At 37.2% G+C, this 26,882-nt stretch overlaps 2 protein-coding genes and 1 long non-coding RNA gene across 4 annotated transcripts in view; all 3 read right to left on the minus strand.

The window, feature by feature from the left end:
- Nucleotides 1–4,817, minus strand: part of LOC103040644 (fibronectin type-III domain-containing protein 3A) — a 41,538-nt gene extending 36,721 nt beyond the window's left edge. Inside the window, exon 1 of one of the 2 annotated variants that reach the window (XM_022683733.2) lies at nt 4,582–4,817. The gene's annotated coding sequence lies outside the window, so the exon portion shown is untranslated. The remainder of the gene's footprint in view (nt 1–4,581) is intronic. The other variant, XM_022683732.2, reaches the window with a different exon arrangement.
- The window catches only part of LOC125804803 (uncharacterized), a 78,041-nt gene that overhangs the window by 36,721 nt on the left and 14,438 nt on the right, over nt 1–26,882 (minus strand). The window lies entirely within an intron of this gene.
- On the minus strand, nt 6,011–10,639 carry cysltr1 (cysteinyl leukotriene receptor 1). Its single transcript, XM_007228398.3, has 2 exons — nt 10,422–10,639; nt 6,011–7,782 (listed from the first exon to the last, which is right to left on the minus strand). The coding sequence occupies exon 2, from the start codon at nt 7,770–7,772 to the stop codon at nt 6,735–6,737; it is 1,038 nt and encodes a 345-aa protein (XP_007228460.1). The 5' UTR covers nt 7,773–7,782; nt 10,422–10,639; the 3' UTR covers nt 6,011–6,734.

Raw genomic sequence — 26,882 nt, forward strand, 5'->3', positions numbered from 1 at the left:
ACACAGCGTGGATGTGTTTAGAACTGAACACTGAGAGCAATATAAGTTGTGTTTATTTGGGTTTACTAAACAAAAACAGCTTAGGTTTGAAATTACTCTAAAACAGCACTTCTTCAGATTTTTCTGTGTATTCCAGAAAACCTAAATAACATAATGCAAATTTTCTATTGTAAAAAAAATATCACAACATTATTTTAACACCAAATCACACTGTAAATTAAGCATACCCTACAGTGCAGCCCGATGCACACCTCCCTAAAAATGTAACATAACAAAATGTACCGTATTTTTTGCACTATATGGTTAACTTAAAATGCTTTAATTTTCCCAAAAATAGTCTGTGTGCCTTATAATCTGGTGCGCATTATGTATGAATTTTACCAGTCAGGTTATAAGGAGCAGTAAAGCCACTTTGCTGAGGCTGGAGCACCATTAGCATTAGCTGCTAACAGCGCTAAGCGCTAGCTGCTCTATTTATATTTAGAGGCGAGGTTATCAGAAGTCTGATAGGTGTTTACTGTGTTAAAAAAAAAAATATGTATGACGAACTGCTAGCTGCTAGCTTCCCTGGCTTACCGGAACACTGTGCAGCATATCAGTTAGCCGCTAATGCTAATGCTGCTGCACCTAGCCTTAGTGGAAATCTGGAAATCTAAGGTTACTGTAAATAAACTAAGGTGCTAAACCCACCCATATAAATGGTTTTCAGGAGAGAAATTTGTGTAGATTTACATTTTTTAACACTTTTTACAAAAGCCCTATTTATTACTATTTAAAACTTATTCACCAAAATTTTGTTCACCCGTGGAAAAACGTCATGCTATGATTAGCATGAAAAATCATTTATTGAATGACAGTAAATTAATCATTAATCATCACTAGAGGAGTTTACCTGAGTAAAATAATTAGAATATAACAAACAAAAACACATGCAGACCTGAAGTGTTCTGTAAGGTCAGTATGAGCGCTGAATCTGATAATATCTCCAGTCTATTGGATCAGTGCGTCACTAATTACAGCACAGCCGTGACACAGAAAAGCCACAGGAAGAACCGGGGCGGCGGAAAAAGAACCGTGTGGAGCGTAAAAATGCCCTTGGGGCGTCCTGCACCAGGCCAGCCTTTGAAAGGGTGACACAGGGTGTGGAGCACAGAGGAAACTGAACCCTTCCAGCACAAAAGATGCTGAAATGGTGAATCTCGTTTTCCTGTGACCACTCCCTCTCCTCCCTTCTTTCTGCTCTGTGATAAAAACCTTCCTCACGCCTAAAACGACAGTATTATCTAACACAGGCTAACACAGGCCAACACAGCACACCAGCGGCTCTGAGCTCAGATCCTGTCGGCTCCAGGATTTTGCACCTACCTCGAGATCAAGCAGAATTAATCAAATCAATGTGGGTCCAAGTGTGTATTCCTAGGCTGAAACACAAACACACCCTCTTACACACTCTTTCACACACACACACATTCAATTCCTTTAACACTGCAGACCAGCATGCATCCTAGGCACCTCACACAGTTAGGACTGTGTCCACCTTAAGTCCACCTTAACTACAGTCCCACAATCTGAGCACCTAGCGTAGCAAACCCTTAGCTACCTTAAAAATTCACTACTAGATCTGGGCTATGGCTACTTCTTAATTTAGTTAGGGATGTCTCGATCACTATTATTATTTTTTTATTATGTTGAGTATTTGCCGATACAGATCCCATACCTATATCTATAGTGAACTGAGAGTAACAATTTAATGTTAGATTCCTAATACAGTATTTTTTGCACTATAAGACTCACTGGATTATAGGGCGCTAGGGGTGGGTGATATGGCTCTAAAATAATATCACGATATTTCAGTGTATTTTTGCGATAACGATATACTTGGCGATATAGGAAAACTAAAATAATTCACTCATTTCAGGAATATAGTATAACAGTATAACAGTATAATCATAATGTGGCAAAATAAATAATATAGCATAAAATAATATAATGCAGCAAATAATATTGCAGAATATTTAGTGCATGCATATAAACTGCAAACTAAAACAATTAAACAATAAATACACCTAAAGCTTCACAGTAAATAATAGACTACTTTTAAGACAGAACAGCCCTATTATCACAATATGGATTTTTAATATCACGATATTTCTGTGTCACGATATATTGTATACGATATAATATTGCCCACCCCTATAGGGCGCACTATCAATGAACTCAGCAGGTCTCGCCGCTGGGTGGTTGGGGGTAGCTAACTAACTAAACTAACTAAAGCTAAGTTACGTAAACAAAACTGTAATAAAAAGACTTTCCTTCAAAGTCAGACGAGCCCTGAATGTTAATCTACACATATTTAGATTTCGCTCCTGAAAACTGTTTGTTTGGGTGAGTAAAGCACTTCTGTTTATTTAAAGTAAGCTTAGATTACCACATTTCTCCAGTACTAAGGATGGAGCATTAGCATTAGCAGCTAACTGGTTAACAGGTAATGCTAATGCTACTCCAGCAGTGCTAGCCCCGGGTTAGCAGCAGGCTACAGGCCAATATAACTCAACTCTGAACAGGGAAATAGCAGTTAGTGGCTAACGCTACGCTAAGGATTTTCCATTAGATTGCATTAATTTATGTAGATTAAAGTAAAATGTAAAAGAGTGCAGGGTTTGAGTGCAGGGTTAATAATTCACCTCCAGCATGTACCTAAAGTGTGGGAGTATTTGGCCAGAGACTGCATTTGTGTTGCAAGCTTCCTGGTCCAAACAGCGCATGGTCAGCACGAAGCACTGGACCTCACACCGCTTGATGTGATTATTTAATAACACCAAGGTACTTTTTTGCTGAAGAATAACAGAAACTAAAAGGCATACTATGCATTTTTAAGAGAAGATGTTTTAAGAAACTTGTAAATATTAAGAGACAAATAAAAAAAGGAGAAAATATTGAGAAAAAAAATATGTGCAGCCCTGTTACTTGTTTAGCTAGTTTACCAATAAAAAATATACATTAGCTAGGTGCTCCTCTATTTATTACCATTTTGAGAAATTATAACCAAAACAGATTAATTAAGAGAAAAATAATCATGGTCCTGCGAGTAAGTAAGCAGTGGGTAAATTAGCTAATAAATATTTAGAGCTTCCCGTTCCCGTGTTTCATCATTTACTCACAAAATCAATGAAAGAGTACTGTTTAATTACATGTTTTTTTTTTTTATAGTTTTTATGTGTTTTTATGGTCATTCTGATTTACTTTGACAATGGAACGTTTTCCAGCCATATTCCCTTAACTGTATAACCTGATATACTGAATTAGGCTTTCAAATATCCCACTGAGACTTCTACTGGGAGCAATTTCAAATATGGTAAGATTTTTCTGTTATTTTTATGTATAAATATACACTATAGTAGCAATTTTTATGTTTTAACGTATTTTTCATAATAATTCCGTTAACTGTCTATTTAAAATAATAATAATAACGGCAAAATAAAAAAATAATAATACATAAAAAATATATTAATCACCTAAATGGCCTTAACTTTACTTCATACAGTGATTTAGCGTTAGCTAATCTATCCAAAAGTCTACCTACACTTCTGCAGGGAGCATTTTTTCTGATTTGATCCTTTATTTTTGTATTATTTCGTTTAAATATAAAAAATTACAGTAATGTAGCACGGTTTGACAGGGTAGCACAATTCGTCAGAGCACCGGTGTTCTGTCGGGTTACGCTACCCATTGATATGTGCTTGTTTACGGCACTGCGCATGCGCCGACCCACAATGTTATTTAATTTTGTTTTAACGTCTTTTTCATCATAATTTCTTTCATTCATTTTTCTTGTGTGCATAAAACAATCACCTTAAATGTAAAAAAAAAAACTATAACTGACCATTTTAAAGTAACATAACGGCAAATAATATATATATATATATATATATATTAATTACAATAAAAAAAACTATTTCTAATCGATTCCTATGGCCTTAACTTTTACGTTACATGATACAGTGATTTAGCGTTAGCTAATCTATCCAATCTATCCTAAAGTCTAACTTACCTACACTTCTGGAGAGAGCATTTGTAATTTTATAATTTGATGCTTTATTTCTTTTTTCATTAAATTTAATAATATAAATATACAATAAGGTAACGTTAGCAAAAACTCGTCAGAACACCGTTTTCCGCGTTTTAGCGTTTTGCCGAGTCCGCTAACGTTAGGCTCCTCCAGTCTAAAGCGAAAGCACGGTTAGCTCGAGACTACGCACTAACGTTAACGTGGATCGTGGAGCAGCCTCCTCCTCCTGAGCTCGTGCAGGCTGCGCTCCAGGTGCCCTCCTGTCTGCGTGTTTTTTCTATTTAACCGCAGAACCGAGCACGCCCCCACTAAACGGACCGAACCCTGAATAAACACGCGGGGTTGTGAAGCACTCCGTGCGGCTGAAGTTGTAGAAATCCCGGGGAAAAGCGCCGCTCCGCCGCTGGCAGGGCGTAGGCTAACTCGGTCAGTGTGAGCAGGAGGAGGAGGAGCTGAGCAGAACCAGGACCAGAACCAGCGCTAGAGCTTTAGCTGAATAAAATAAAACCTACCAGAAAACTGCCGGAGCGGAGCGGCGGAGCTCTCATGTGACTCTGGGCTGTGGAGAAAAAGAATCAGTGATTTTCTCTGTAATCCGCCTCCCGGAGCCCCGGTCCTCCCGCCCGCCCGTCCGTCCGTCCGCGCGCGCCACTGCCTGTGCTGGGCTCGGACTGAGGGGAATGCCCAGCTCCCACAGCATCGCTGTGCACCGGGCTCTGCGGGAGCATGCGCAGTGCGGAGCACATTCCCGAGCAGCGCAGGCCGCGCGCGCCACAGCGGGGAAAGTTTACACACAAATAACGTTACACTAAATAAACCAACTATTAACTCCAAATACTTACAGCTCTTACTAATATACACCTTTAAATCTAATCATTATTGTACATTTTGAGATAATAAGTCGTTATGTTGAGATACTATGTAAGATAAATCAATATGTGTGGTATTAAGCCATTATTTTGGGGAACCTGGGGAAGATAAGTAAATATTTGTGGTATTAAGCCGTTATTCGGAGATACTAAGCAAGATAATTCAATGTATTTTTTATATTAAGTCATTATTTTGAGATACCAAGTACATTTTTTGTGACATTAAGCTGTTATTTAGAGATAATATGAGATAATTAGCCAGTCAGGTTCCTCAAACTTCATCAAGAAGCCAGGAAAGAAAGAAGAGAGAGAGAGAGGAAGAAAAAGAAAAGGAAAGAAACAAATAATACAGCTACAAAGTGATAATATACACTGGAAAAATTAGGCCTAAGTATTTTGTACAAATGGTGAGATTTAGCAGCACCTAACCAAACCAAAATAGAAACAATAGGCCGTAGTGAATGTTATGACATTGTTAAGACTGAGCATTTAGCTGTGTTAGCATTAGCCTTTGTTATTTTTTACCCAGTAAAAATATATCTTATGAAAAAATAGAATAGTGAACTTTAAATCATTCTTAACTTCAAGACTTTCTGTCTTATAATAATTAGGCAGTATTTAATGCATTTAAGGCAAAAAATAAAATCCCTCAAAAAACAAAGAATGTTGTTTCCCACGTCAAAGACAGACGTCTCCCAAAATGACATTCATTTAACATGTTTATACAAGTATTATATATGTGTTTTTTTCATCCAATATCACAATTTTATCTTGCACTATGAAAAAAAAAGTTAGCTTATAATCATGATATGTTAATTTTTAAATGGGCTCATGGCCAATCAGCATAAAAAAACAGATTTTTCAATAACACAAAAATGACAATCTCTACTTCAGGCCTTTGTCACTAGGTTCCTCCAGCCAGTAAACTCAGTTATAGGGCCAGACTGTTATCCTGAATTTACCGAGCTCTGACACAAGATGGCGCAATAAAACCAATAAGACGGGTATCAATGAAATACAACAGATTATAAGATTTGAGACACACTTTACATAAAGATAACATAAAGATAAATGGAATTTATCATTCCATTTTTATTGTCTTCATTTCACAAAGCTGCTCTTAATTGTGCATTAAAAGTTCATTCACTCCATAAATACGCTCCAGTGCATGTACACAATCTATTCATGATACATATGTAGTAATATACTGTACAATAAATACATTATTAGGTCTGTGGACCAGCAATCGGTAGTATACAGTAAGTACATTGGGCCTTTAGCATTACGATGGAATATGAGAACATGAGAGTATAATACTTGGTCTTTGACCAATACTCATATGATACTTAAATGAGTCGACTGGTGAAATTGCAAAAGTTTGGAAGTATGGATCATTAATATTACACTTATAGAGTACAATAAACATAATTGGTAATTGGCATTACCTTACACTTTCGAAGCAGCTGTATGAACACAATGCACACATTCAGGCGTGAGCCGGCTGCTTACTTGCTTCAGTACTTCTGCTATGTTGTATAGAATGAACCAATAAATGAACCATTATCTTACTCTCCAGGTTTGGATCTTTAGGTCAATATTACAAGTTTTTGGCTACATTTACTCTTCTTCGTCCAAATACTCAAGCACGTGAGGCTTACACGCTCTTCACTGACCACCCTTCCTTTCTTGTCCTTCAGGTTTGTCCTGATCTTCAATAAACGAGCAACCGTCACTTGTCTTTATTCCCTAAGGCTCCTCTTTAGCTGGAAGGCCTCATTCTTCTCCACCCTTCCAGCCTAACCCAGATTACTCGCGCCATTGCACTTTTTCAGCTCGCTTCCTTCCATGGGGTGGATGGCTGGTGGCAGATGGCGGCTGCGTTGGTTGGTGTTGCTGCTCATGGACGCCTTCCGGAAAGTAGAGAGGCGGTGTCGGAAGTTCTCTCCGGAGAAGAAGTAGAGCATGGGGTCAAAGCAGGAGTTGGCAGCGGCCAGGCAAAGCGTGATCACCACAGACTTCTGCATGTAGATGACTTCCTCGCAGGAGGCGTTCTTCCTCTTGGAGTGCAGGTGCACGGTGCGCTGGATGTGGTACGGCATGAAGCTCACCAGGAAGGCCAGCATGACCACCACGATCATACGGATGGCCTTGGTCCTTGTGCTGCGCTGCTTCTTCAGGCCATTGGTGTTGCGCAGCAGGGCTCTCACTATGCCAGCGTAGCACAGCAGGATGACCAGGAAGGGGATGGCGAATCCCACCACCAGCGAGAAGTAGTTGAGCGCGATCAGCTTCTGGATGCTGCCCCTCGCCTCCGGCGGCTCGAAGCACTTGGTCTTGTTGGTTTTCGGGTCGATGTGCTGGCCGGAGAAGAGAAACGGCGAGCTGGTGGTGCAGATGAAGACCCAGATGCAGACGCAGACGACGCGCGCCCTGCGTTCGGTGGCCATGCGCAGGTTCTGCACGGGAAACACGATGGCCAGGAAGCGGGTGAAGCTCATGGCCATCATGAAGAAGATGCTGCAGTAGAGGTTGACGTAGAGGGCGTAGGAGCTCACCCTGCAGAGGAAATCGCCCAGGTCCCACTGACCCTTCTTGACGTAGTAGAGCACCCGCAGTGGCAGGGTGCTGACGCACAGCAGGTCTGCCACAGCCAGGTTCAGCATGTAAACATGGAAGGCAGAGGACTGGCGGTAAGTCCGGAGGAGCACGAACAGCGCAAAGCCGTTGCCCACGAGGCCAAAGACCGTGATGATGGAGTAAGCAGTGGAGTAGACCTGGTTGCGGAAGTCATCGATTGAGCTGCAGTTCCCAGCTGAGAAATTTGCCTGGTCCATCTTCTGGTTTCTTTAGAAAAAGACAAAGGAAATGAGTGGAAACATTAAAAAAAATATATATATACAGCTCTGGAAAAAAGAGACTACTTAAAAATTATGAGTTTCTTTGATTTTACCAAATTGAAAACTTCTGGAATATAACCAAAAGGAAGATGGATGATCACAAGCCATCAAACCGAGCTGAACTGCTTGAATTTTGGCACCAGAAGTGGCATAAAGGTGGCGGTGAAAAATATAGGTGCTCCACTGACCGATTAAAACCCTGACAGTAAAACAGTCAACAGCAGCATGCAAACCCAAGGTTTAAATCAACAATAAATAGAATACTAATAAAATTACTTCAATTTAGACATGGCTGATTGCCTTTCTTCCTCGTGTTTAGTCGATTGTGTGGGAAATGTCACATTTCTGTTTAATTATATCAGGATGTAATTAAAGTCATTCAGAGAGGCTTCCCTTTACTCTGTTCTAGAGAAACACGCTAAGTGGTGGAAAAAAGGAAACAGATTTCCAGAGAATTTACGTCTCTAAAAGCTGTGTAACCAAACATTTTGAATACGCTCCTGGATAGGGCTGGTTGGCAAGAACTTGTCGAGATAATAAACATCACATTACAGGGGTTAAGGTTTAATTTATTGAGATACTGTAAGTAAAGGCATATTTTGATCTATTAAATTACATTTTAGAAGAACTGCCATAGTATAAAAAACACAATCATATTTAATCAATCTAAATAAAATAAAAATGCATTTTTTATCCAATTAGAACAGTGGGATTTAACTAATTAGTATTATTGATATTGACATGAAATGTGCCGTGAACATAGCAGTGACTCATAGCAGTATATTTTTAAACAACAAAATATTGCAATATTGCCATTTAGAGCATTTATTTGCAGAAAATGAGAAATGGTCAAAAAATAACGACAAAGATGCAGAGCTTTCAGACCTCAAATAATGCAAAGAAAACAAGTTCATATTTGTTTAGAAGTTCAGCTTTACTAATGTTTTAACTCAATATTTAGTGGAATATCCCTGACTTTTAATCACAGCTTCTATGTGTCTTGGCATGCTCTCCTCCACCAGTCTTACACACTGCTTTTGGGTGACCTTATGCCACTTCTTTTGCCAAAAATTCAAAGCAGTTCAGCTCTATTGTTTGTCTGTTTCTGCAAGTGGGTAATTCAATTTGGGTTTGCAGTTATTTAATCGATATTAAAGCACTTTTAATTTTTCTGTTGTAAGAACTAATATCATGGCAATGCTAAAATTAAAATTGATTTTACAGCCCTAAACGATGCTGCAGGATCATCAGCATCCCATCATCATGTCTTCCACTGTCCAGTGGATGGTGCAATGAGGCCACCCTGTGGACCATCACTAACATACTCCAGCACAGCTCATCTCCACTACAGGCTCAACATCCACTTACTTATAAACAAGACAAGAACCTGGCATTACGATATGTATCACAATAGAGTTCTTATTATTTAATATACTGCAATGCTGTAAGCAAGCCAATATATACTGCAATACTACTAAGATAATTCAACATATCTCAATATTGTTTATTGCAATTTCTTTTAAACATTTTGAGATATGAGTTTTTAGTCATATTGCCCAGCCCTAGTATTTACAAAATCTGAAAATATTATTTTCCAAATTATGTAATGCACCAGGTATCAAAGAGCCAGTAACAGAAACTGTATAGTAATGTATAGTAAAATAGCAGAAAAAAAATATATATATATACATGCTTATTGAATTATTCTATAAACAAAAAGAAAAAGTTTTAAACAAACCAGAATGTGTTTTATACTTTAGACAGATAGATCTGCACACTCTACTTGGTATTTTAATCTCAGTGTCTTCATGCAGAAAATGAGAAATGGCTGAAATAACAAAAAAGACGCAAAGCTTCCAGACCTCAAATAATGCAAAGGAAAGAAGTTCATATTCCTAAAGTTTTAAGAGTTCAGAAATCAATATTTGGTGGAATAACCCTGGTGGTTTTTAATCACAGTTTTTTTCATGCATCTTAGCATCATGTTCTCCTCCACCAGTCTTACACACTGCTTTTGGATAACTTTATGCTGCTTTACTCCTGGTTCAATTCAACCAGTTCAGTTTGGTGGTTTGATGGCTTGTGATCATCCATCTTCCTCTTGATTATATTCCAGAGGACTTCAATTTGGTAAAAAAAAAAAAAAAACAGATTATGTCAGGTAACCTAAGTAATAATAAGCAGAATTCAGCTAAAAAGAAAGCACTTTCACTTTTCGCAGTTTAACTTTGTTCAACTTTATCTTCTAAACATGTAAGAACGTGTTTGTTTATGTGCCTCCAGTTCACAGGAATGTAAAGTGGCACATCTTTAAGGTATACAGTTACTTATTTAATTATTTGTTTATATCTTTAGACACTTGGAATGTGTCTTTATAGAGGCAGCAGCAATCAGAAACTGTATATTTAGTCACATATTAACCAAACAAGAACTTAACCCACATTTGCCAGTCCACACAACACATTTATACAGCGTTTTAAAGCTTTAAATACATTTTATAACCCAATATAAGTTGATATTCTGTGCTGCAGGCTGCGTATCTGTGTCTGTTTACTCCTCTATTCTCCATGTGAGAGAAATTCTTACCAAAATATGCTTCAGTTCTTCAGTTCAGCTGCAGGATCCTCCAGTCCGCGTGTTCTCAGCAGCTCTGAGAGGAGATAACCCCGACAGAAACCGAGCCACAGCTTCTCCTTCCTCCTAAGGTCTGAAATAAAGCAGGTTTAAGAAGAGCTCAGCTGTTGAGCTGCGCGTGCGGTGCGGTGCTGCGCGTGCAGTTGCGTGTGGTGAGAGCGCGCACAATTAACGCTTCAGTTAAACTGCACTGACTCGTTCAAGTGAATCGATTCATTCTGCTTGCTGAATCGATTCACTTGTGTAAATGAACCGAACAAAACTATTTGGAGCCTTTTAAAAATGTTAAAGCAAGTCATTAAGCAGCCCCTAAAAAAAGTACCAAAAAATTAATATTAACATACCGAAATTCTTCAATGGCCTTTTAATCCAGTGCACCTTATGTATTATTTCTACCAGTCAGTATTAAGGAGCAGTAAAGCCACTCCAGTGAAGTACAGCAGAGTTATACAGGAGTTTCAGTGAAATTTCTCCAGCACTAAGGCTGGAGCAGTATTAGCATTAGCTGTTAACCGCACTAAGCACTAGCTCTTTTGCCATCCAGAGGCGAGTATATAAGACTGTAGTCTGTGTGATTACCATGTTAAAACAAGCTACATGGTATACATATCATAATATCGCCCTGGCTTACCGCAACACTCAGGGTTCCTCAGTGTAGTGCTGTCTGTTAGCTGCTAATCGCTAATGCTGCTGCACCCAGCCTTAGTATAAATCTGGAAATCTAGGCTTACTGTAAATAAACGGAAGCGCTTTACTCACCCACATAAGCAGTTTTTAGGAGAGAAATCGGCGTGGATTAACATCCAGTGCTATCTAAGCTAAATGTTTAATGGTGTAATTCATATATATATATATATTTTTTAAATGATTTTTGCATTTTGATTTTGTATTTTCTGAGGTAATTTAATTTCCTGTTGGAAAAATAATTTTTAAAATAAGATTTATGTATTTTCAGATTCATAAATTCAAATCTATCTACTAGATGTTTTAGCTTTGGCCTAAATCTATGAATCTGATTTTTTTTTATCTAAAAATTGTAAGTTGTTATTTTAAAATGTATTTTTTTGCCACCTCACAAGACTAAAGTATTGTTTAAATCCTAATTTATCAAGTACACAATCAAATATATTTTAGTTCATCAAAAGGGTAGGTAAAGGTCAGGTAAATTTTAATAAAATATACAAAATTCATATACTAACGTCAGCTTTTAAAGCTCTGTATTACTTCTGCTAAAAAAAATCCAGCACAATTTGTCAGTTTGTGGTTACCAGACAAATACAAAAGAACTACTTATCAGAATATCTTGTTGTATTAAGTTACACTGAAAGCTAAAAAAGTTGTTTTTCCTGGAAAGCAAATAAGAGTCACAAGGTTTTATTCAGACAGCGCTTTTACAAACCAAATGTTGTCTTTCTTCCTGCGAACACAGATAATGTTTCAGTTTATCCTGGTGATTACATTAAGTCTTGAAGACATGTTTTCTCATTTATGGGCAGGACAAAAGGTAAAATATGAGCTATGCAGGAGGAGGTCTGTGTGGATTTCCTGTAGCCTGCTGCTAAACCTGTATAGCACTGCTGGAGCAGCGTTAGCATTACACACGAATTAATGTTAGCTCTTTGATTGTTTAGAGGTGAGTATTATTGGCCTGTAGCATGCAGTATTAGCATTAGCCACTAACCACGTTAGCTTTTTCACCGTTCAGAGGTCAGTATTTTTGGACTGTAGCCTGCACGTTTATCCTGTTAAAATAAGCTACGTGGGAGGAACCACAATATCTTGGCATTAGCTGCTAATCGGTAGTGGTTAGCCACTAATGCTAATGCTCCAGCCTTATTTCTGGAGAAATCGGGGAATCTAAGCTTAATGTAAATAAACAGAAGTGCTTTACTCACACAAATAAATAGTTTTCAGAACAGAAATCTGTGTAGATTAACATCCAGCGCTCGTTTGACTTTAAAAGAAAGTCTTTTTTTTATTACAGTTTTGATTACTTAGCTTAGCTTTACTTAACTTAGTTAGCTACCCCTCCACCACCACCACCACCACCCAGCGGCAAGACCTGCTGAATTAGAAGTTCCTTATAGTGTCTCTTAAAATGTGCCCTATAATCTGCTGCACATTATTTATGAAAATAGACGTTTATTGATAGTGCACCTTATAGTGCAAAAAATATGGTAAAATGTAAATAAAATGTGGACTTTCTCATGTACTCACATTAGTTTCAATGAAAGCATTTCAAAGCTCACTCTGTTTATCCTCAAACTCTACCACTAACTTTCATTTCAACACCTTAAAAATCTACACGTTAAAAAAGCATGTTGACTCTGTGTGTGTGTAACTGTAAACATAAGGCTTTCTTTTGTTCTGGACTCTGGATGGAAACATGCCAACATCCACTGAGCACATATCAGCTCAGCATTCAAAATCAACATCTCTGAATTACCATTGAGCAAACTGTTATAAATGAAGGTGGGCTGTTCCATTTTCTACTATCATTTACAATTTCCTGACAAACAGCAGACAGCTGGGCTACCGCTGCAGTCGACGGAGATGCAGAACCCAAAATCATTTCATCATCCTGACAGTTCTCTTACAGGAGGTGCTGAAAAAAAGAAACAATTCCAGTTCGCAGGTCCTGTGATCCTCATGGAAGATGCTGTTTAAGTTCTCTGATGTTCAGCCCAAAGTCAGCATTTGTTTAAATATCATACATATTAAATAACTGCAATTATATCATTGTGAAACTCTGTTAATAAACTACAAAGGCAGGTTAACGTCCACAAATAGCATCTTGTTCCTTAATATTAATATATTTTTACAAGTTAAAAATAAGAATTTGCTTATTTGATCCCATCCAGGTACATTAATGCTGACTTCAAGTTGTGTTGGAAATAAATCAAATTGCGTCACTGATTAAGACCACCACAAATTCATAAACACGTGAATAAAACAGATAAACTGATAAATAAAACTATTGACACAGCTACTGGATACTAACGTCACTCATCTAAAGATCGTTTTAGGGCCTCTCTTAAAAAACTGTTTGCTTCTAGAATAAAGCCAAGAATACGAGAATGAAGTCATAATATTACGAGATTAAAGTCATAATATTACGAGATTAAACCTGTTATATTTTGAAGAAACTATATATCTAACTACTTGGTCTGTAGTGTAAGCAGCATGGAGAAAAAGAAGCATTTTCCACTCATGATCTGTTACAGGGCTGCTGTGATTATCAGCAGTTAGCTACATTTCTAACCTGCTGCTTATTATCCACTTAATCACATTATAGTAATGCAAGGAAGACAAGAAGGGGCGGACGTATCTTACAGAATGGCGTACCACTACAAAATTAGCAGGAACTCCAAAACAATTATACAACAGAAGTGCTGAGTGTTCTTAGAAAATGTGTCGAGGCTTTATTAACCAACAAATCAATGATTCGTCCAATCAATGGTCTCAAAACCCTCAAAATCCTGATGAGCATCAATCTGTCATATACATCAGTACAGTAAGTAGCCTATTTGCTGTGGCAGCTGCACAACACTCTACAAAGCCCTGCATCACATCATCACATCCTCATTACAGGATCCCACATCAACAGTGCATTAGGAATGGAGCTGTTTACTAAAGGCTTATTTCTTAAGAATCGAAGATCTCCACAGCGTAAATCCCCTGGTGCTTCCTCACATTATGAAGAGCATGTCTGCAGATGTTTCAGCTTGAGGTCAGCGGAGGACAGAGCTAGCTCATGCTTCGTCAGGAGTTGGTTAACTGGTTTGACCCACAAGCTCACCAAGAGTGAGTGAGCAATATTACCCTCTTCTGTCTGGAGCTGCGAGTAGCCTGCCATCTGGACTTTATATACTCTACTCTTATCAGATGTTAGCATTTCGAGTAGGCAGAGCGTAATGATGTTTTGACAGTCTATGAAGTTTATTTGGGCTCTTACAGTACTCACCACTGCAGACTGTATGATAGAGTTGATTGGTCTTCACTAAGAGCTGCATGAAGAGATCATCAAAGAATCTCATTGGCTAATTTGTATGTATTAATCACTTTCTGGCCATTTGCAAGCTTATATCTCTTCTCTTATCTTAATTATTAACGATAATTTTCAGACTCAGTGATGCTTCAGTGGCTGGATCACCTGTTAAGTACCAAGAGTTTTTAGTGAACTGGGAAAATCTGCTTTTAGTTATAGAGCACAAGCTGGGAACACTGAATAATTATTTTTTTTGTTCTTCTTTTTTTTTTAGATTAGTTTCTAGGCACGATTAGAAAGCCTGTGATTGTTTTAAATGAGTTTTTTATTAGTATATCTTTTTCTCTTTATTTAATTTTTTAATTGTTCTATTTATTTCTATTTATTCATTTATCTAGTTAGTTTTTATTTTTGTTTTTATTTTAATTCCTATGTTCTTAGTTGATTATTATTAAATTTATAATTTCTTATCATTCATATCATTTTACTTTACTTTAACTATTAAAATCATAATTTTCTGTATTTTATATTTTATAAACCCTTTAGTTTATTTTTTTAGGGTCTTTGTAGAATTTCCTTTTTTTTTCTTTTAACATATAAACTTTATTTATCCAAATAAACGTCAATTAAAAATTTGTATTTCTTTTATTTATTTTTTTTACCATTTTGTTCCTTATATTATCCGATCAGTGATACTACGATTAACTAAGTAGCTATTTCCCCAATAGCTTGACTTCTATAACTCTACTACTCCTAGGTGACTCTAACTTTATTACTGGGTGAAAAAGTCGCCATACTGCAACCAGCCAGCAGAGGCACTAGACCTGTGGCAGTTTCACTGTCGACAGACCAATTACTGAGCATAGAGACGCTATGAAATGAGAATGCCATCCATGATGCCCAATAAAAACAGAGCAGAGTATGACATGACAGACATGCAAAATCCAACAAAGCAAAATCCAACCAAGACCACAGAACATCAAACATAGAAGATCAAACAATTCATGACAGAAAACAGAGGCTAAGGTGTGTACAGTGGGGTATACATATATATACAGCGAAGAAGCACAAGGATCTCTTGTGGCTGTGCCAAGGGTGTGGTTTTAGAGAAGAAGAGAAGTGGTGGGAACACTAAGCGAAGACAAGGACGCAAACATAAAAAAATTAAGACTGTGGTTCAATTCCCTAAAGGGAGACCATGCGCCCTATTTTAGCAATCTATAGGACACTGGTCAATTGTGCATTGTGCTGTTTGTTTTAAGACAGCGGAAGGATGCCAAAAATACTTCCTGTGCAGCTCGAAACGCTCAAAATGCATGTGCTAATTCTTTTAATTAATCGTTGGTGTGTTTTGTATGGGTATATCGTGAAATTGTGAATGCCAGTTGTCATTCCCTTTAAGAGGCAGGTGCAGTCTGACTTGTGTTGATATCTTAACTGCGCAGTGCTTTGCACATCTCAGCAGAGGATACTGAGCTGTGAAACTACTGTAAAGTGATTTAGTAACTACTATAAAGAATGTATTGTTTGTTTTAAAAGATTCTGTATCTACTATGAACAATTGAGTAGCTGCTATAAAAGTAATATGTAACCTACATTGTTTAAGGGTGAGGTAATAATAACATATGGGCCTCTAAGGATTCGGTACCACTTTAAAATAAGACTACTTTTATAAAGGGTTTATAAATGGTTTACAATTAGTTTATTAATGGTTACAAATTAGGTTGTAAATGCCTTAAAATCATTAATAATCAGTTATAACACATGCGTAGAAAGGGCAACAATATAGATGGCTGTGGGTTCACTATTTAGCAAACAACAGGTCATTGTTGCTCTTTCTATGTATGTGTTATAACTGATTATTAATGATATTTTAGGCATTTACAACTTAATTTGTAACCATTAATAAACAAATTGTAAACCATTTATAAACCCTTTATGAAGGTAGTCTTATTTTAAAGTGGTACCAATGATTCTTTATGAACATAATTGAACTGATCGACATCACCCTTTGGAGTGATGAGGGAACGAGCGCCATCTACCCATCCAAAGAGAGCAAGGCCAATTGTGCTCTCTCAGGGCTCCGGAAGCTGATGGCAAGCTGCATGACTGGGATTCGAAGCTCACATTTATCTTAAAATCTCGAGATTTGCTAAAAAAAGTTTTTTGGTTTAATTGCTTCAAGTTTAGTGCAATCTGAAAAGTACCCACTCCCTCTGCTAATAGCGTCGAGTACTTCCCAGATACTTCAGTGGAAATGTGAAACTGAATTTAAAGTTTGTGTGCAGACCAAGCTCAAACTCAATTAGAGGAGTCTGCATGCAGCAATTAGAGTCCCTGATATGAAGTGGAAATCTTGTGTTACCGCAGTCTTAATGACCAGGCTGAGATATCCAGGACTTGCACTGGGGCAAAGTGCTCTGATCATATATTAATAGTGAAATGATGGGAGTAGAAACAGTGCATTAACTGTGGTGCACTTCTGATGAACTCTCTGCCAGTGATAGGTCTCAAATCAAATCGGCGGTGGCACTTGGCTCTGACTGTGGGTGTACATAATGGTATCATTACCATGAGAAATGATCTTCTCTTTACTGCAGTGGCAAAACAAAAGGATGCATCAGTCTCCTGTAGAGCAGCATCTGTATTCTATAATAATGTGCAGCAGATGGGCAAAGACTTTTAGCATGATATTGACCGGACTCTCTCTCCACTCCTTAGTGCTCTTGACGAAGCAACGTTATGTAAATGAGGTTATCTCTGGTCCACATCCTTTTGCGCAAATGTTGCCCACAGCAGCTGAGCATGATGACATACAAGATAACAACTTTTCTCCAACTTTCCCCAAGAATATGATGTAAAATGACATGAATTACATCGTTTTTAGATTAATTAAGGTCTGTTGCAACACTGATTTGAGAAGGTTTGGTAAATGAACTGCGATCTGATGGATGGGCTCTTTAAATAAAAGCTGCACGTATTTCAAATGGGTCCTTTAAATGTTTAGCACAGCCACACCCCTTCATTTCCTGGATGGTTTATTGAGTACAGACCAAAATTCTAATTTATATTCCCTTTTGAAGTGACTTACCAAAGTATTCATAGCCCATGACCTTACAACCACAAATGTAAAAAAAAAAAAATATGTGATAATTTGAGTTAATCTATCACTTAAAATCTCAATAAAATACATTTGAGTTTGTGGTTGTATGGTGACAAAATGTAAAAAAAAAAAAAAACAAGATCACAAAGGTGACAAAAACGTCAAAGGCTATGAACTATGGACTTTTTCATGCCACTGTATGTAATATATCCAAATATAACGGCAAAAGCTTCTGACTACAACAAACATGGCAATGGTGGAGGATAAAGTTGTAATGTATACAAAAATGACAAAAATGAAAGGCAATTGAGTAAACATTCTTAAAAGCAGTGTAAAAATTAAGCTATAAATTTCTTTCAGCCAGTATTTCTTCTTTATCATGTTTATATGGCTCTGGCAGCTGATGGCAAGCCGCATGACCGGGATTCAAATCAGCAATCTCCCGATCATAGTGAGGTCAACACAGTTTTAAAATGATCAGCACAGTCTTTACTAGCTCTGCTGTCTACAATACCCACTGTGCTGGGCTGTGTGATGCACTATTGAGAGGGATATCCAGTTATTGGTAAATACAGCCTTTACGCTGTTTCCTCTACATTCTGCAGTGAGGCTGAGTCACATACAACAAAACATTAACTGTTAAACAATCATACGGTAACAATACAACAATACTTGACTCTGTCATCGTTTTTACTCTAGTTGAAATTAGATTTAACTGATCTGTAGTTAATTATATGGCCTTAAATAGAAGAGTAAAGCAACAGAACACACTTTTTTAAGAGACAAACTTTGTACCAAGCTAGCCTCTCAATTCAATTTTGTTGTTTTCTGTTTTCTGTACAGGATACAAAAATGCTGAGGTAATCAAGTGTGTGCAACAAGTGAAGCAGATAGAGATCAGATTGACATATGCTAAATATGCTGGTGTAATCTTGTATTAACAAGAAAGTTTTATATTCCTTAAAGAAAAATAGTTTCCAGTAAATATGCAAGTCATTATTCTAGTGAGTTTCACTTTCATCACATTGCCAGTTCTGAACTAACAGTGATAAAACATGACATTTGTAATGATAAAATGTGTTTAGATGTGCAAAGCTGGTTGATTATAGACAGATAAGACCAAGATCAGAATTTACAACAGAATACAACAGAAACCAACCCTATAAAAACCCTCGATTGTGAAACACAGTGAAAAGCTGCAGCTGCAGGTCACCTGTGCTTTAATAAAGGACTGCGCTAGATTATCAGATAGCCTGTGTTTAAACGTCCAGCCGCAACACGGAGACCTGGGTATTATTTATTACTTACTGAAAACCAAAACCCATAAAAGGAGAAATAATGAACGCTTTCTGGACACATGAAAGAAGCACTGATATGTATTTATACTCTTTGAACTGTTAAATGGAAAAGAAGTGTGGCAGCAGCTTTTAAACCTCTCTGCACTCCTTAAAATAAAAGTGTCAAAGAAGTTACTGCATTAAAGATCCAAATTTGGTTAAACCTTTCAGTTGATTCAATTGTTTTATTGGGTGCTTTAAAGTGGTAGTTCTTAAACTGTGGTATTTTAGCATGATACACCAGAACATTTAATGCATGCACAAAAATATTAGTAGTAGTGGTTTCAGTTAAAAAAAAAAATAATCAGATTAATTACAACAATATTTTGTGATTAACTGCAATTAATCGCATTTGCTTTTCATAAGATGCATAAGATTCACAAGTTTTTTTAGTGGATATTTAAATGTAAATCTAAGAATAAATGTAAGAAATGTAAAAGCAGTTATATTTATATTAGTGTTTTAAATTTAAATACTAATATATACTTGTATGTTTGAGGAGAGATAAACATAAAGCCGTAACATGGGACACTGGAACAAAGAATGCATGATAAATTAAATAAATACAACTTTTTTTTACTTTATTATAAACATCTCAGCTTGGTTGTAAGGATCTCTGAATTAGATCTTCATTTTCTGAGTATAAAAGAGGGTTTTCACATCTGTAGTTGTGTTATAGTTTTTATGATCCGGATAAACGCACCAACACATGCACCAATAAACCACATGAGAAAATCGTCTCCTCTGATTGGTCAGAGGTGTCTGACACAGGAGCAAGTAAGTAAATACAGTGAGAAGATTCTGTGTTCCAGCGTGTATATATGTATATCTGTATATTTGTATATCTGTATATATGTGCATCGTGAAGCTGTTTTAACACAGAACACTGAAAATTTGCTGCTGCTTTTTTAAACACAGTGTTTTTAATGGGACGTGCAGCATAGACATACGTGGCTGCAAGCAGTGAACGCTGCACCCTGTGCCACGCTCTTACCCTGCGTTCACACTGGAACGCGACGAGTCGCTTGTGTCGCCCAGCGTTTGTCGCTTGTGGGCGTGTCAAGCTCAACGCCCGCGTTTATCAAGGTCCAGCCTCCGACAAGAAAAAAGGCACAAAAAAGGAATCACTTGGCCACTTTATTCTCCAGCTATAACTCCCAAACTTGCTGGACTCTTGGGCGTTTCTGTGATTTAACTGCGCTGGAAACGCAGCCGTTCCCACAGACTGATGTGGGTCCACCCCGTTCAACAGAAAGAACCGGGAAAGAAACTAGAAATTCAGAGAGCAGGAGCTTGAGGATGTCAGCCCGCCTGGTTTGTGATTGGTCCAAAGAAAAGCTAGGAGCCAATCGGGTTAGAATGTCGCTTCACCGCGTCATAATTCATTTGCATAAAGTTGAGAAAAATTCATCTCCGTGTTGCTTGTCGCTCTGTCGCTTTGTCACTTGTCGCCTCTCGCGTGTCGCGGCGACAAATCGCGCCCTGCCATAGGAAATGAATGGTCGCCTGTCGCTTTGTCGCTTTCCAGTGTGAACGCAGGGTTAGTGTGAAAACAGCATGGAGCAGCAGCAGAGACATTGTTTGTTCATAGCAGTATTATATCTGGCTTATATATCAGATTGAACTGTGCATTATTAGCAGTTTAGCTCAATAAAAAAAGCAGTATATTTGATAGCTGGGTCAGATCAAGACCAGGTCACGTTTGTTCACCACAAGAGAACCGCTCTAGAAAAACTGAAACGTCTTACACGTCTTACACTGTTCATAAGCTTTTCAACACAGCACAGAGCTCAGAGCTCTCAGAGAGCGTGAAGTGAACAGAATGGTTTTCTGCTCTGAAAGTAGTTCATTTGATAAGATCAACGAGGACACGAACAAAACCATCAAAGGAGGACCGTGAAAGAGCACAGCTATTTAAGTATGTCAAGAAAATAGACTGAAGACTTCTGCAGATGTGTCTAGAGATAGAGCGCTCTGTGGGTTTCAGTTTTGCTATGGTAGCCTGAAGGATGGTCCAATACATACATGCACACTGATGCTGTGTAGCTTCTTTTAGATGTAATGTCACAGAATTACTGATGATACTGATGATATAAGCATATAACCCGAAGCTGACGTGTGCATGCATGCAGTCAAGATGCTTAGAATGCTTAAAATTCAGGTCACATTCATATAAAACAGTTTTTAAAGGTTACAAAACCAAAAAGTAAGCATAATCATCCATGTTACCATTAGATAACACTAACTGATGCACAGCTCAAGAAGCTTAGTCTCAGCTGATGACATTTTCGTGTTTGTGTAGATGATCAGGGGGGATGTGGTTTTATGATGTGGGGCTGATTCAGCGATAACAAAGCAGAATGTACCCCCTGTACAGGAAAAGCTCTTTCACATTTACCGTAAAGTACCTGTAAATTACCTGGACACACCTTCTCATTCTGTGTTTTTATTTCATTTTTTCCTGCATTGTAAATAAAAAAACTGAAGTTGTCTGTAGTTACTATAACATATAGCTTACTAACTAATGTTAGTAATGTTAATAAAGGAGTAAAGCCTGTTTAAACTCTCCTCAGCAGCTCTCTGCAGTAATTGAACTCTTCACAGTTATTATAAAAGTGCATTTAAGTATACTTAACATGGAAAAGTACATACTTTTAACATTACATTAATATGTACTTAAATACATACTAAATGTACTATTTTGGAAAAACCTATGGCAACTTAAGTATATTTTAGTTGTAATTAAGCTATTTTTAAATACAACATTAAAGCATTAGGTTGTGCTTTTGATTGCTCTTTTCAAATAACTTTTGCAAACTAAAGTATATTTAAGTATGTGTTTTTTAAACATCATTTTTAAAACACTTGAATTATATTGTAAAAAAAAAAACAACAACACTAAAGCGCACTTTAAGCAGTATTTAATGTCACTACATATATTTTCTATCAATACAACATTTTGTACGTGTATTTAGATAAAAAAAAAAATTAATATTCTTAACCTCATTTGAACATACTTTTAATTCTCTTAAGTATACTTCCTTTTTACAAGGGTGCCATTCATAAGGGTGCACTCGCTGCAAGTCCCACCCACACTGAAACTTCATTGGTCAACTAAGCATGAGGAGTGGCCATGTATTCTGTGTCACACATTAACGTCACAACGCCAGTTAAATTCCGCGTCAACAATTTTTATAGTCTATGTTGTCGACTATGCTGACTAATCATTGCATCCCTAATTGCATTACTTGGCAGGGAAACAAACAGAAGTAAGGAGTATATATATATATACATGCGTGAACAGGTGTTAGCAATCAGTAGCTGGGTGAGCGGGAACACTGTTATGTCACATCAGTGATCAGTGGTGTGTAAGTCCATGGGGAAAGGTCAAAGTCTGAAAGTAGGTTCCGGAACCAGGAACATTTGTTCGGAGTGGGAACCGAAGATTATCAGGTTCTTCAGCGCGAAATGTGACCGCTTGTATTCACCCGCCGCTGTGCATCGCCCTCTGTTGGTGATGTATGATGTTGAACTGGTACAACTGTTTTTGGTGAAAAAAGCGCTATAAGAGGGAGATCTGCTTCCCAGTTATATTTTTTCTGTTATGTATCTTTGTTTTTTGAATTAGAAAGTAAGTATAAATGTATAAAGTAATATTTTAGCCCTGCAACATCCATAATTTTTTTAATTTTTATTTTTATTTTTTTATAACAGATCTCATAGGGCGGTACTCTAACATGGCCTTGTGGTATTTATGGGCAGATATTCAGAACCTCATTACTTATCTAAATCTCTCTGTCATCTCCTGAAGGAAGATGTTTACGAGTAAAAATTTGTGGTGAAACTTTATATAAGATGCCCAAACAAGATTCTCATCCTTCCTCAACACAATAATGTCACTAGCCCTCTTCTCTCAACACAAACCACTTCCCTTGTTTTCAGCAGTAGCTGTAGTACAGAGATACGTGTGTTTTGGGTTCGTGTAACTGGTAGAAGTACGGGGGGACCACATGCTGACCACAGAGACTTGCGTATATCAGTGTGTGGTAAAGAGCTGCACGCAGGAGCTAAATGTGTACGTGATGTTTAGAGCTATAAAAAGAGACGATTGTAACACAATTGAAGGCAGGGTGCAAATGCATGTCGATTTTATATATGTGTGTTTGTGTGTATATATATATATGGCTAAATTGGAGCAGCCTGGTGTTCAATCTTTATTAATTGCACATTGCACCAGTAAGAGCAGAGTATGAAGGTTCAATTAGCAGGGTAAGAGTTTTGCACAGTTCTGCTCTAAATATTGCAATGCACACAACATTATGGGAGACATACCAGAGTTCAAAAGAGGAGAAATTGTTGGTGCACGTCTTGCTGGTGCATCTGTGACCAAGACAGCAAGTCTTCGTGATGCATCAAGAGCCACAGTATCCAGGGTAATGTCAGCACACCACCAAGAAGGACCAACCACATCCAACAGGATTAACTGTGGACGCTGTAAGAGGAAGCTGTCTGAAAGGGATGTTCGGGTGCTAACTCGGATTTTATCTAAAAAACATAAAACCACGGCTGATCAAATCACGCAGAATTTAATGTGCACCTCAACTCTCCTGTTTTCACCAGAACTGTCCGTCACCACAATCAATTATTGTGCTCTAAAACCAGGTGTTTCAGTTTCATTGTCCAAACCATGTAGATATAGACTCAGGAAAACATGAAACATGTGGGGAAGGAAACGAGGGGGGCAGGTTAACAAATGAGACAGGTAAGAACACTAATGACTAGGTGGGGCTAGGATGGAGACAAGACAATAAAACTACAGGACCGTGTGCTAGTGGAGCACATGGGGAGGAAAAAAACAAGACAGGAGAACAAACAGGAGGACAGAAGCAGAAAGGACAAAAAAAATGGATGTTACAAAGGGAAAATACAAGACAGACATGTGTTAAGGTGTGACAACAGCAATAATTCCTGAAGTGCCAGTAGATGTTTTGGCAGGAACTCTTCTCACTCTTCTCACGCCACTTTATTCAGTTCTGTTAGATACGGGGTTCAGCAACCGCAAACAAAACAGCCTGGCACTGCACACACACACGAGCTGCAGGGAAAAACAGAAATAATGACTTTAAAAGCTTTTATCATGAGGTCGGATTGTTTGAGTTTCCATGTAAAGTTTATGCAAAATGCTCTCGCGGTCGACTGGCACGACTGCCACATGTTTTGCTGCGGATCCAACCAGCACATCTTTAAATTATTCATCAGAGCACAACTTTCTATTGCATGATACACATGCAGCAGCCTGGGAACACCCATACCAGTTTAAAAGAACACATATAAAAAAAACACAGATGTGACAGAACTGAATACAATACAACAACTGTACACTTTAAACAAAGAGCCGGAACGTAACTTAATAAACGCTTGTGCTGCTTGTGTTAGCTTAGCAAACATTCACTAAAGTGTATTTAAGCTGTCAGGTCCTTTAATTTGACGGTTTTTGATGCAGTGCTGTCTTATTTCTTGTTTTAGTTCTTGTTGTTTTAATTTCTTTCATTGTTATTATTATTATTATTATTATTATTATTATTATTATTTGTAGTAGTAGTAGTAGTAGTAGTATTAATATTTTTATTATACTATATAAGTATACTATACAATACTATGTAAGTTTGCTTTAGCTTCATTTTTACTGTTTATTTTTTTATTATTAATCTTGTATCTTTTTTATCTTCATTTCTTATCAATTAAACATCAAGTTTTATTTGTATTTTTTAAATCAATTTTTATCTTTTATTCACTGTTATTGTTTTTTTTATCATGTCATTCCCTGTGTTTGTAAATGTTTTTCAGCTACATTGAAAATGAGGATTGCTCTCAATGTACTTCAGAGTCAAAATAAAAGTTGATTGATTGATTGGTTGATTGATTGATTGGGCTGGTGCCCTTTTCCAATAGTTTGTAGAGAAAAACAAATAGTTTTAAACAATTATAATTACTTTCTTAAGAAAGAAAGAACTAAATATGAAAAAAAAAATCTGCTAAACAGCACCCCCAGTGGATGGGAGCTCCATTGCAAAGTATTGAGTTTTATATGAAATGTATGTTTTTCTGTAATGTAGATTTTATAAGCTTTTAATGCTTTGGATCTTTATCAGAATTACTGAAACACATCTGTGAATAGATCAAACCGACCCATGTTAGGAAACTCATTGTTGATAACATCTGTAAATAAAGACCCGAGTAAAGCTTTTAAAGGTTCAGGATTTCAGAATCGAGAGTTAAAACTGCAGTTAATCAGAAATAAAAGAAGCGATGGCTCGATGTTCACTAAAAAGAGGATGTTTTCTTAACCCCTGACAGCATGGACTTTCACACCAGACGTGGGAATGCTGCTTGACTCAGAGCCATATTTGTTTTGGCGGGTGGATTAAAGATGTTTGATTTAGCTGGAACAGAAGTTCTTGGCCTTTTCTTCAACACGTGCAGCTTCCTAACGCTCGTCTGCTTCCCGTCTTTCGTCACTGCAGGGGTCGGATTTTACAGCAGACGCATTTTTAGTGTTAAACTGATGATGGACTGTCCTTACAGTGATATTTAAATGTTAAAAAAAATCCAAACAAGAGTGAAATGGTAGCTCTTTTAAAAGAAAAATGCATTTAAATACCGTCTTTTATGCATTATAACTGGCACTATCAATGAACGTCTATTTTTTGGTCTATTTTCATACATAAGGTGCTCCAGATTATGAGGCGCATTATGCGACACTAGTAAGGAACAGGGCTGTTGCCATGTTTTCCTTCTAATTCAGCAGGTTTCACTGCTGAGTGGTGGTGGGGGATGACGCTAAGTTACTAAGTAAAGATAATGCTAAGTAAAGTTAAGTTAAGTAAACAAAACTGTAATTCTTAAACGAAAAGTCAACAAGCCCTAAGAATTAATCTACACAGATTTTTATATTGAAAACCTGAATATCCTGTTTATTTGCGCGAATAAAGCGCTTCCGTTTATTTACAGTAAGCTTAGATTTCCATTTTAGCCATTTCAAGCTATTTTAGCACAGTCAGCAGCAGCATTAGCCGCAGTTAGCTGTGCTTAGCGCTAGTAAATACCGCTAGTTCTTCCCAAGTAGCTTGTTTTAACATGTTAAACACACAGACCACCGTCCAATATACTCACCTCTGAAAAGCGAAAGAGCTAGCGCTGCAGTTAGCGGCTAATGCTAATACTGCTGCTCCCAGCCTTAGTGTTGGAGAAACTTCACTTACAACTCACCCTTATAATGCTGTACTTCAGCGGAGTGGCTTTACTGGTTCTTTAATACCTAACTAGTAAAATTTATACTTAAAGTGCACCGGATTATAAGGCGCACTGATATTTTTTTAGGAAAATTAAAGGATTATAAGGAAAATTTAAGGTATGTTTTTTAAAGTGTACTTAACATGGAAAAGTACATACTTTTAGCATTAAAGTTAATATCTACTGAAATACATATTAAATATACTATTTTGGAACAACTCATGACAAATTAAGTATATTTCAATTGTAATTAAGCTATATTTAAATACAGCAAAAAAGCATTAGGTAGTGTCTGGTTAGTCACTTACAGAGTTACAACTCTTACATATTAACACACAGTGCAGAGGAAGTTAACTCATTTCCACAGACTCACATGTGACCAGCGCTTCTGCTTTTTAATCTGTTTTAGTAACAGTTTAGTAAATCCAGAGATTTTTATTATTTTGTTAGTGTGTAAAAATGTATATATTTTAAAAGTTCTAAACAAATTTTAACTCAAGTCACATAATACTTGCTATTTGTTGTTCGTCTGACTAAAAAAATAATAATAATTGCTTACAGATTCAAAATGCATTATTAAAATGCAATGTAAAAATATACAGTATATTATATATATTTTATCTCCATCATTTTTATGAGTATTTCCAATCTACTGTATATTTTACTTAAATAAAAATAAAGACTAAATACAA

Source organism: Astyanax mexicanus, chromosome 10 (assembly GCF_023375975.1).
Source record: "Astyanax mexicanus isolate ESR-SI-001 chromosome 10, AstMex3_surface, whole genome shotgun sequence".
Classification (NCBI taxonomy): domain Eukaryota; kingdom Metazoa; phylum Chordata; class Actinopteri; order Characiformes; family Acestrorhamphidae; genus Astyanax; species Astyanax mexicanus.

Bases quoted from the DNA above. Each gene is read 5' to 3' on its own strand.
- cysltr1 (XM_007228398.3), bottom strand. From the start codon at position 7,772: ATGGACCAGGCAAATTTCTCAGCTGGGAACTGCAGCTCAATCGATGAC.